The 12,282-nt window shown below is 38.5% G+C and overlaps 1 protein-coding gene across 3 annotated transcripts in view; it reads right to left on the minus strand.

Annotated features, from left to right (window-relative positions):
* Positions 1-244: 244 nt before the first annotated feature.
* FAM172A (family with sequence similarity 172 member A) overlaps positions 245-12,282 on the minus strand; it is a 396,509-nt gene continuing 384,471 nt past the window's right edge. The window contains exons 10-11 of one of the 3 annotated variants that reach the window (XM_033110791.1): positions 3,156-3,294; positions 245-2,972 (exon numbers count right to left, since the gene is read on the minus strand). In XM_033110791.1, the coding sequence (XP_032966682.1) occupies positions 2,969-2,972; positions 3,156-3,294 (143 nt within the window). In that variant the 3' untranslated portion in view covers positions 245-2,968. Of the gene's footprint in view, positions 3,295-12,282 lie in introns of all 3 variants that reach the window. The other 2 variants (XM_033110793.1, XM_033110790.1) reach the window with 2 other exon arrangements.

The following is a 12,282-nucleotide window of genomic DNA, read 5'->3' on the forward strand; positions in this document are numbered from 1 at the left end:
TTACTGTGCACTAAAATGTATTTTTATAAAATGATAGTTTAACAACAGGTTCAAATTTCCTTGTAGCTAACAAGATATTTTAGATATTAAGAAATATATTAAAAAATGTTAGCTTTGTGAAAGATCCAAGCCAAATAGTGACTCAACTACAGTTAGGCTATTACCTTACAGTAACAATAATAGTAATAATAAGCAGCTATAAGGTTTAAAATATTGATGAATGCTATCCCATCATTCTTTTTAATTTTCTGCTTTTATTAAACCCTATACACAAATAAATGAACTTTGGAGCAAGAATAAGACATCGCTGCTTGTTGAGAAAATTGTTTTTATTTTAAAATGGTAAACAGAAATATATAATATATAGGAAACTCCTGTGCTTTACTTTTTTAAATTTTTTGGTATAAACAATAATGCAATCTAGGTTGAAGCATGAGGCAGAAACTTGAGAAAAGAACAATTATTACAAGCGGATTCCTTCCCCCTTCAAATATCCATAAAAACTTTTAATGGTTAGGTACCTTTAGAGAGCTCCAAAGCCAGTATCTGGCTTTTAAGTTTAAACAGGACTATTTTAAATCTTAGATTTATCAACAACTCCTTGTTTCCCATTCCATTTCCTCTAAGAACCGAGTATACAATTAAAACAAAACAAACCACATTCTAACTTTAAACCTCTACTCATTGAAAAACCTGTCTGAAGAGACCAAAACAGGGAGAAGATCAGAGCAGAAATATTAACAATTGTCACCTCCAAGCAGGCGGGCTACTTACTACCAACTGATTGTTGTTACTGCAGGAAAATTGAGGTGAATAGTATTATTACAGTTATACCAACAGACCCGTAATCAACAGGTTAAAAAATCCTACATTACAAGGAACCTTATCAGTTATCAGTTGGAGGTCTGGGATGGTTTGCCTAGCTCTCTCCGGGTGGCTACAGCTCAGATCCACAAGTAGAAATTACATTTACACAACTTAAGTTTGCAAATAGCTGTCTATAGATAGTTAAATAAGGCCCAACAACCCAGTAGTTTTAAAGTATTAAAGGCAATCAAACAGTGATTTACTCTAGTTAAAAGTAAAGGTTTTTAAAAAGAGAGGTGAGAAAATTGAAGAGAAGGAATAGGAGTGATTTTATTTATAAGCTGAGCATATTTACTTTGTTCTAATTCAGCCGCAGAAGCTTCACAAATTTAGCATTGCACAAGTGCTGATTTTTAAAAATGCAACAAAATTAGTTTCCTGTGAACATTTCATGTACTGAAAATACCACACAGTTTATAATACTTTGAAAAATATATTCAATCCACATCAATTCTCAAATCCTCTCAGTGGAAGGTATCATTTTTTTATACAGTTCACCATTACTTCTAAAATATAAAAGACTGCAGACCAACGGGCTTGACATTGGTGGGGTTACACGTTTTACGCTATCCAGAAGCTGGATAACACGACATTTTGATTTTTCCTCCTATGTTGTTTCTGCTAAAATAATGTAAAAAGATATGCATATATGACTACTGAAAAAGGATCACTTTAATTTGCCATCATTAAATCTATAAAAACTAATTAATGTACTTATATACCAGAGATACTATCAGCTTTAAAATTTGCTGAAATCGCTTCATAATATAAAAACATTTTATTCATGAGGTGGTTATTTTAAGTTATTTTTTCTGAGGAGTCATACAGTTCTTAGTCATTTTGGGTACATTTTTATGATGGCCTCAAATAAGGCAGGCATATTGTTGCATACACTTTTAAAAAGGTTGCATATTAAATTCAGATCCTTATCTATTAGAAACAGAATCTTCACTAGGTAATTAAATTCTTCAAGTAATTAAAAATCGATGTTAAGATTTAATATTTGAATGTAAAAGTCTTAACTTATTTTACCTCTCCTATTTCACAGTGTTGGCCAGATCTCAGCTGGATTAAAATACTTAACTGTTGCAACTGTAGGGCAAAACCCTATAGAGGAAGTGTACTATTAAAAAATATATCATTGGATTGAGAGGAGAAAATCTTTCACACCAGGTCTTTCCCTTCCTGTTGGAGCAGAAAACTAAAAGAATCATTTTAGTCCCACTTAGCCTTTCAGAAGGAAAAGGCTCAAGAGTACACAGGTTCATTTTCCTGATGACAATACAAAAATTCTATTCCTAAAAGGGTCTACCTCCATGAAAGCTCAGATAGCTTAGTCTAGTTAGGATTAACAACAAACTTTCTCTACATTAAGATTTAAAAAGCAAAACTTAAGTACACTATCTAAATTACTATTCCACTCAATATACGTTATATATTTAAAAAGTCAGTTCTAATGATAAAGTTGTAAATTTCATTGAAAAGGGGGCCTTGCTCATCACGTTTTGGTTCAAACAATCTCTTACGAAATTAGAGACTTGTGTAAAAATCTCATATTCAACTGGCAAAGATTTTCAGCGATAATGTGGATTTGGTACTTTATAGATTTATGCAAAGTTTTTCGTCTGGTCTCGAAATGAAAATAGATCGTTAGGGAGAGAACAATTTGCGCTCCCAAAACTACATAGTATATCATGGCATTCAAATTCTGAATTTAAATTTGGCTTTTCTGGGTGTGAGGGGGAAAACTTCCTTTAAAAAAAAAAAAAAGAGGCATAAGACGCCCGCAGAGCAAAAAACTACTTAAAAAAGACAAGTTTGAATAAAAGTTTACTTCTGTTCGGAGAGGAAAAAAACTGGACATGATTAAGGGGGGCCGGGGGTGGGGGGGCAGCGGCTGCGCTGCAGCGGGCGGTAGGACCGCGCAGACGCCGCTCGCCCCGCAGCGCCGGCGAGGCTCCGTCAGGGCAATTAGAGACGCGGCGGCCGCGCGGAGCGGGGCGCTGTCAGCCTTCATCTGCGCGCTGACGGGCAGCGCGGAGCCCGAGCTCAGCCCGCAGGAAGCACGACCAGTGAACCCATATTGCTTTGACAGTTGCACTCATCTAGAAATAATGCAAAACGCTATTTAGATGTATATATCACGACCCTGTGCTCTAGGAAGAAAACAATCTAATGAGGGGCTGGGAGTCCGCTCGCCGACCACAAGCAGTTAGGAGCCGGGTGGATGCATGCTCGAGTGTGGGGCCTGGGCGTCTCCTCCCCCGTCTCGCTCGCTCGCCTCTTACAGCTCTTCGTGCTTGATTCGGTGCGAGCGCCGCGTCACAGCCGGCTTGAGGGAACTGGTCTTGGCCTCAGAAGCTTCGGTAAAGAATTTGAAAATAGATGGGAAGCTCTTCCAGGAAGTGAGCTCGTGACGGTCGGTGCCTGCAAAAAACACAGACTCGGTTACGAGGGGGCTCCGCTGCGGGCCCCCACAAGGCCGAGCCCAGCCAGGCACAGGCCGCCCGTCCTCCGCCCCCGAGCCCAGCCCCCCGCGAGCCCTGCCAGACCACACCTGGACCCGCCGGTCCCCTTCGCCCCGGGGCTCAGAGGGATGCTGACGTCCGCCGAATCCGCGAATCCGCACGCAGCGCCCGGGGACCTCCGCCCCGTCACGCCCCGGCGCGAGGATGCGGCACGGACTTCTCGGCGGGTCGCCCCGGGCGCGGCCAGGCGGCCCTCGGGGCCTCAGCCCCTCAGGGCCAATCGAGGCGCGCGGCGGGAAGGGCCACTCCCTCTGCCGCTTCGAAACCACCCACTTCCCCAGGCTCCGCGCGCGCGCGCGCGCGCGAGGATTGGTTTCCCCTGTGCGCGGAATCGGGCTTCTGAACCCACCCCACAGCACCCACGTTTCTTTGCTTCCCAAGAGAAAATAAAAAAAGACAACATATCGGATATTTCTTGTCTCTCCCGAAATCGTGCTTAGACATGATTGCCTCAGCGAGGTCACTGCGACCAAATTTTACGCGACGCTTAATGAAGGACCAGACGCAAAAGAGACTTTGCCTAGGAGTGTCCTAGGCTACATTCTTACAGATTTTAAGGGGCAGTTTTTGAAAAGCTAAAAATAAAGGTTTCAAAGCAGTGACTACCAAAAAAAAAAAAAAAAAAAAAAAAAAAAAAAAAAAGCACCCAGGCCTCCTATTTTGTCTGGAGGAATTCAACTTAGAAAATGCAGGTTTAGTTGTCAATTTACCGGATTATTTTACTGCAGCTCCTTTCTATGGTTTCAATTTAATACTAATGTACAGTATTTGTCAAGTAAAATCTACCTTCAGTTTAACAGGCAAAAAATAACCCTGATGTAGACATAACAGATGGGTCCATTAATCTGTTTTTGACTCTGCGATAGCTTATATCATTTTACCAGTAGGTTCATAACTGAACAATTTTTAATTAATAACAATAATAATTCCTAAGGCTCTCCTATAGAAATAATCAGTGAGTAGATTTGAGACACGTGAAATCTCTTCCTAGATCACTCAATTATGCAGAGAGATACTGCCTGGAAGTCTCCAGATTTAAGGCCTCTGTCTGATACTTTAACATTGTTAATGATAATTCTTTAGTCTGTAATAGTAGGTCATTGCTATGGTTACTCTACAATGGTGCAACACTTTGCTTTCCCCTTCAGCTATTCGCTGAGACCTGGTAACCACATTTGTTGCCTAGCAACAGTTTTGTGACAGTATCACAATCTGGGAGTTACAACAATAAGGATGCTATGGCTGCAGTCGACCAGAGAACAGAAAGCTACAATCTGTGCATATGACTTAACTGTGGGAGCTGGCCTTCCTAGAGAACCCTTCTCTTTATAGGTGCCTTACGAGGATGTTTCTGTCTTCTTCTCCTCTGCAGATAGGTCTTACAAACCTACACTTTGAATTAAGATCCAGTATTGAAATCAAATCCCTGAGAAATATCTCCCAATACTACTGTATTTAGACTAAAAAATGAGGTCATTTCTCTGTTTGCTTACTCATTTTGGGCAAAATTCAATGTTATTCAATGGGAGAGAGAGATGAGTATAGGTTTACCCTGGCAAATCCTAAAGTGACTGACTGGATTTTGACAAGCCTTAATATAATTCTTGGGGGAAAAAAATTATACATATGCTTGTTTGAAGCAATACATGTGTAAATTTTCAAGTTCTTTAAAATTATGTAACATCCAGATGTTTATTATTATGATAATCTTCACTGATTTACTCAGATGACACTCTTGAAGAATTCTTTTTGAAGTTGAAGGTATTTATGTTCTCCAGACCCAAGTGAGCAGTTCTACAAATGCTCAGACACATCAACTTTAAATAATACTTTGTGGGTATATCTAGAGGGGGGCCCAGTTTCTGGATAGGTTTATGAAATTGCCTGTCACTATATCTATAGTGCCTGCAACTCTACTTTCATTTCAACAATAACTACTAATTGTACTTATAATGACAAAATAATTTAAAATCAATTGTATTTCTTCTTTTTGAAAGACTATTCTCAGATGCATACTGCATGGCAATCCCAAAACACAATAAGAAAAAAAAAGGTGTTAATTGTCTCTTTTCCTTCTCATTTCCCATGTTTCTAGGCTCATTTGGCATTTCTTCCATAGTGATCACACTTACACTTACCAGTGTTTCCAAGACTATGATCAATTTGTATGCTTTCTCAGGGAACTCTTCTCATAATTCTTCCCACCCCTTGAAAACCAATTCAATCTATGAATCTAGAGGGACCTAAGGAGTCAATGGTCTGAAGCAATTTTAACTCCTTTATTTTTTCTTTTCTGGTGACAGTCTTTCTGAGGATGAACAAATTTCCCTGGTGATAAAATCACTACAAAGGCTTTTTAGTTTTAGCTTATGATGACTCTCTGCTTGATTAGTTCTGGGCTGAAAAGACCAAAGTCCCTGAGATAACTAAGTATCTGCTCTGTCTCTCAACATTTACCCCTGCAGTTTAAGAGTATAAATAAGGAGAACCTGTGCTCTGTTAGAGGAAGGAAAATTGCTAGGAGCAAAGGTAATGAGCAAGGTGCGTTAGAGACTGAATTACAGAGCCCGGGGTTGGGGAGGGAGAATTCTCCCTAAACTGAGGAATGGTAACATGAATATTTCATAGAAAAACGGCTTTCTTTCCTAAATTTTTGAAAGTAGATTTTTAATAATTTTAAAATAGCACTTGGAATTTAGGTAATTGCATATCCATCTGGGGCTGCATATACACATTTCAAGAACATGTTTGGAGACCATTTTTAAAAATTCAGGCCCAAAGTTCAATTAAATATTTACAAATTAGTATGAATACCCATAGCAATGCTTACAGAATGGAAACTTTTGAGAGCAGCTTTCTAGTACTTAAACACATGTAACAATTTACAGGAAATTATTCCATCAGGACAGAAATACTAGGCCATTACATTAGCTATTCATAAAAGGATAGGAAAGGTGAAAGTTGAGGCCAGTCAAAAGAGCAGACATTTATTAATTAGCTGCAATGATGTGTAGGTAACATGGAAACGAATCCATTTAGCACTAGCCGTGCTATTAGAAAGAGACAGACATGGTTTGATAGTCAGGGCCTGGCCTTTCCTCTACCACAGCTTCACCCTATCAACAGCTCCTCTTTTTACGGAGGATGAACTTCTTTTCACTTTTCAAACCCCTTTTGCCTAATATAGAGAGGTTCGCACAATGTACGGAATAAAGGGGTTTCTTATATTAAATACCTGCCATGTTCCCAGGGAATGGTTATGGTATCCTTTTGGGTTGGAAGGTTTGTTTTTACCTGGGGCATATTCAGTTTCGTCATCCATAAAATCAATTCAGTATCAAAATAAAATGTATAGGATCTCAGTGCTTCCTTACAAAAACGTGCCTTTGCTCAGTCTCTATCAGTGGTTCTTAAGGGGCATGGCAGTGGCCTCTGGGGCATACTGGAAATTTGTAGGGATATTTTTGGTGGTCAAGATGATTGGAAGGAGCTATTGGCATTTAGTGGGAGAAGACCTGGGATGGCAGACATCCTGCAGTTGGCAGGGCAGTACAGCATGATGAATTCTTCTGCATTTCACATGGTTTTTAAACATTCTACCAGCTATTCATGTAGCTGAAAAACCTATTTATAATTAGATGGGCTTAGAATCTAGATCTACTTAACAAACAATTGCAAAGTATTTTGGGCATGAACCAACTACCATATAAATCAAAGGGATTTTGTACTTTATGGCATCGCTGCCCACAGGACTTGAATTGCCAATAACACCTGCACCAGCCAGCACTTGTAGCTGTCGGATTCATGGTGATTCTATGCACTGGACCAACTATCTGACTACTATATTATGCCTTCTCATGTAGATTTTCCTGAGCACTTTAAATATTGATATGCATATTATTTTTTATTATGAGTTGCTGTTCTTTTATTCCTTCTATATGTTAACTAGTTACAATATGTTACAATAATTTATCAATTTATAAATAGATGGGTTATGTTATCTCCAGAATTTCAGGATAGAAAAAGCACTATGTAATATTTGTTGTAATAGGAGGTATTTAGATGCTCAAGGGTCAGCTTGAATACAAATGAACAGTCAATTCTTTTTTCATTACATTAGAGATTAATTTTCCCTATAATTTGAACGCTTCTCTACCTACCACTTTTATGCTTATAGAGAGTAGAAAATGCCTTTTATTTCACTTAATGTTTCTTCCAAAAATACTGTTTGTCAATGACATCATTCATTGTGAAATAACCAGAAGGCAGGGGACAGGGGAGTCTTCCAATTAAAATACTACATTGGATATTTATCCTTTATCACTTGTTTTAAAAAATGAACTGGAGCAAATTTCACAGCAGTAAAGATAACAAAAAATGGTCAAAAGGATTAAAAACTTTAAGTATGAAGGATGAGACTGTAAATCATATGAGGAAGATCAAATGGCTATACATTGAAGAAAAAGTGCTTGCAATGGAAGTGAGAAAGGAGGAGGCTACAGTTATGTAATAGCATTTAGAAATTAAACAAAAATGGTTGGAAATAGCACTGAGAGTGGAATGTTCAAAGAATAAGATAAAAGAGAAGAAAACATTGCTGTATCTTCTATCTTGTTTATTCCCCTAGTTTCTTCCTGTGATGACTTCAATCCAAGTGTTTTTTTTTTCTTCTTTTTTTAAGGAGGGCGCAGCTCACAGTGGTGGCCCTTGCAGGGATCCAACCAGTAACCGTGGTGTTCTCAGCACCATGCTCTGACCAACTGAGCTGACCGGCTGCCCCAGTCCAAGTGTTTCTTACAAGTCTGCCTTGTCCACACTCTTCTTCATTTGATTCTTAATACTTGGATTTTTTTTGGGTGGGGGTGGCAAAAACTCTGCCAAAATATGCTACTGAGTTAACAGCCAAAATCCTGATGTTTACTTTGGCAGATGTAGACTACTCTGAAGCTGTGCTGAATTTTATGCAGTAGATGTCTTAAAAAGTTATATAATATGTAAATATAATTTCTGTAAATACAATTATTTTTAAAGGAAGAAGTAGGTTACTTATTTCTTCAATGAATCTTTTAATCAAAAACGAAGAATTCTTTGGGAAAGCAAATAATCATTCTTCAAATGATGTTACACACACATACAAATTAGACTTGCTACAGGTGAGGATTACTAGTAGTATAATATGATGGATACTCTGAGGAAGTTCTCACCAAAGAGATAATTTAGAAGAATTCCTTGGTCAGGCATTCACTATTCTAATTATTAGAATAGTCACCTTATTTTATACATGGTCCTAGACCAAAAGGTCATGGAATAATTTCTATAATCTATGCATAATTTACATTTTAGGGTCTCGTTTAGAATAGGGAATGTAACTGTTCAATTCACAAAGTCACCTGTAAATATGAAACATCATTTTTATATCTTTGTTTCAGGGGGGGAAAAACAAGCATGTGCCCCTAACTTCTCACTGACAAAAGAATTTGTTTTTAAAGCAAAAGGTAATGAATACGTTTTATAAGTTTCCTATGGTAAAGGGTAAAAGAAAAAAAACTTAGAAAGATATGAAATATTAATATTAACAGGATAATATGTCTCTGATACTTTCAAAATGACAAGGCTTGATTTTAAAAATTGATCTTTAACAAGAAAAAGAAATATGGGCAATTAGGAAGTAATGAAGACCCTGTCAATATAGCTATGTTGATAATAACAGGTAAGGGAATTCTTGAGAAAATCTAATATATAAAAATCAGAAGGTCTGTAATATGCATTACTGAGTCTCAGTGGGATTAACTAATGAATTTATGAGCGCACCAGCAGTTATTTTTAGAAAGTTATAAAGAATTAGAGAAATACTAGAGCACTGAAAAATAATGTGCCTTCTAAAAAGAAATAAAATATAACTACTAAAATTCATTTTAAAATAAATTCTAGAGCTTCTAAGGAAAACATCATTAAAAAAAAATCTAAACTTACCAATATTTGAACAGAGAAGGGTGCCTAATGGAGACTTTCCAACTTTGATGGCACAAGTGTGAGACTCAGCCACAGTGGGGGTGGGGGTAATAAATGGAGTAGGGTGGGTGTTCATTGAGATTGGGTAAGGGAAATGCCAAGAGCAGCTCAGTAAACGTGTTGCACTGCCTTGTTAAATTACTTGTGTAATATACAGGCAAGTCTCTTTCCATTGCTAATACTGCTAAAAGCCGGTTCAAGCTGAGATTGTGTTGAGACCCTAAAGGCAAGTCACCAAGCTTGACCAGAGATAAGAGACAGGCTGTAACAAAGACATAAAATCAGTGGTAGAAACTTTTGGGTCATTTGCAGCTTCTGGGGCAGCCTGTCCTTTCCTGCAGCTTCTTTTCTATATCTCTCATCTATGGAAGGGGGTTGGGGGCTGGGAATAGAGTACCAGGCAGCTTAAGACCCAGGGAGACAACTCTGGAAAGTAAACTTATTCTTCTTTAAACAAAATTATTTATTGACATACCATATTATAAATATTATATTAGTTTCACATGTACAAAAATAAATTTGTTTTTAGGCAGAGCAGACAGCCTGCAGTAGCTGTGGGTCTCTGATATCAAACCTAGCAGACCTCGCTAATAAACTTTCTCCTAACTAATTACAAAATGGATGCATTTTTATTGCTTCAATTGCCTATCAAACCAGACAGCTGGTGTAGAAGTGCTTTCTTTGGTTTTAATTCATGTCTCACATAGTATTCTTACTGTAGCCACAAGGCCTGGCCTCCAGGGATATTGTCTCCCTTTAAAATTTGAGCCCAGGTGTGGGCAAAAGCTCTCTTTTCCTAGTTTTCCTTTATCAAAGGATTGTAAGAGCACAGAGCACTAAACAAAGGATAGCAAAGAACCAAAAAATAGTTATTACCATAAGCACAGGTTTCTGATCCGATTATTCCCAACATAATCAGCAAAGAGCTTTACTGGGTCTCATTTTAAAATAGAACTGTTAGAAAGGGCTGTCTCTGTTTCTAGCTACATACCTATGGCTTATGGCTGCTAGTTTGACATGGGTGTGTGTGTGTGTGTGTGTGTGTGTGTGTGTGTGTGTGTGAGAGAGAGAGAGAGAGAGAGAGAGAGAGAGAGAGAGGTGATTAGAGAATGAACTGCAAAATATTTTCCCTATTTCAAAACAAAACAAAACAAAACAAAACATGTGACTAGTTCAATTATCCAATTGTGGATTCTATTACAAAGGATATATTTTGTTTCAGTTTTTCCAGAGGTCCTATGATTAATTTATACATTCCTACATGTATTTATTGTACGCTAGACATTAGTTCTTGGGGCTGGGGATGCAGTGGTGAGCAAGACATATAAAGGCTCTGCTCTGTAGCATACATGTTAGTAGTAGTAATGACAGGCAATAAAGAAGTAAACCAATGAACATGACAATTTCAGAGAGTCAGAAGCACTGAGAAGAAAACACAATAGGGGGATGTGAAGAGAATGAGGAGCAGCAGGAGGTGGGATGAGGAGAGGTGGTCCTTAATTTAGACTGGGTGGATAAGACTTGTGACCTGAGACCTGAATGGCAAGAAGGAGCCAGGTGAAGGTCTGGGGCAGAGTGCTGCTGGCAGAGTTCTGGAAGAACCAAAGCAGGGGCTCTAAGGAGGAAAGGGGTTGTCATATTTAATGAACGGATAAGTTGGAGTGACCGAGCATGGTAGGTGAGGGAGAAAGTGGCAGAAGGGGTTTAGAGAGCTGGGTAGCCTCCAAGCCATGCCAGGGCTCAAAGACCACAGTGCAAGGTTGGAATTTTATTCCAAGTGCAATGCAAGAGCTGTTTGCAGAGTTTCAAGCATTTTCAAAGAGTACACCAGTGGGTGGGTATGTGGTAAATGCTGAATGGATTATGGGAAGTTAGAATGATGTATTTAACGCAGTCCAGAGGTAACTGGTGGGCTTATTCCCAAACAGGCTTTCCCATTGAGTTCTTCATTTCTATGAATGGACATAACATTCTCTTAAGTACTCCAGCTCAAAGCCTCTCAGTCACATTTGCTCCCCCTCCTCCCTCGTTAGCTGCCTCCTGATCCAGTGTTACCAAACCCTGACAATTACACCTTAGCAAAGTTTTTTGAATCTCTTTCTTACTTTTCATCTCTCCTGCCCCTTTATCACTCTAGGTTTAATGACCTATCACGTAGAATCCAGAAACTTTTCCTGCCTCATTTCATTTCCTTCAATTGCTTCTCCCCTATCTTGTACCGTGTTACCAGATCAAAAATTCTAAAGTATCATTTGTGTCATATATCTATTTCTCTGCTCAAAAATATCCAATGGCTGTCATAGTAAAATTAAGTAGAAATTCCTTAATTTGGTTTAGAGCCCTCCATTCTCTGGCTCCATCCTTCTTTTCTGGGTTTATCCCTGCACTCTTCTTCTTTCAGTATCCCATATTCTTGCAGGCCCAGCTCAATCGACATTGCTTAAACCTTTTCAAAATCTCAGGGACTGGACATCTGTGATTCTGAAGTCCAGCCTGGGAACGGATTACCACTGTAAAGTTTTTGAAGGCAGGGGTCAAACTGTACTCATCTTTAACACAGATTGATAAAATATACCTATGTTTAGGTGTATGCTAGCTCTTGGTGTTCAGAAATAAATTCCTCTAAAATTGGAATATAATGACAGTTGAATACTCTATAACTAAAGCTAAAGGAAGTAGAGGGTTTTTCTTGCCTCTCCAACAAACTGAGGAGATAGATTCAGGTGAGCCACAGTCCACTACCAACTAGTTGATAAGCACCGACAAATACTGAAAGTATCTTGTAGATCCTCTTTAACTAAAATATTGTGCTAATCTGGTAAATAAAATTTACTAGCATCAAAAGAGGTTTAGGAAAGTGTCAGAACTGAGAACT

This window comes from Rhinolophus ferrumequinum, chromosome 7 (genome assembly GCF_004115265.2).
Source record: "Rhinolophus ferrumequinum isolate MPI-CBG mRhiFer1 chromosome 7, mRhiFer1_v1.p, whole genome shotgun sequence".
In the NCBI taxonomy this organism is placed as follows: Eukaryota; Metazoa; Chordata; class Mammalia; order Chiroptera; family Rhinolophidae; genus Rhinolophus; species Rhinolophus ferrumequinum.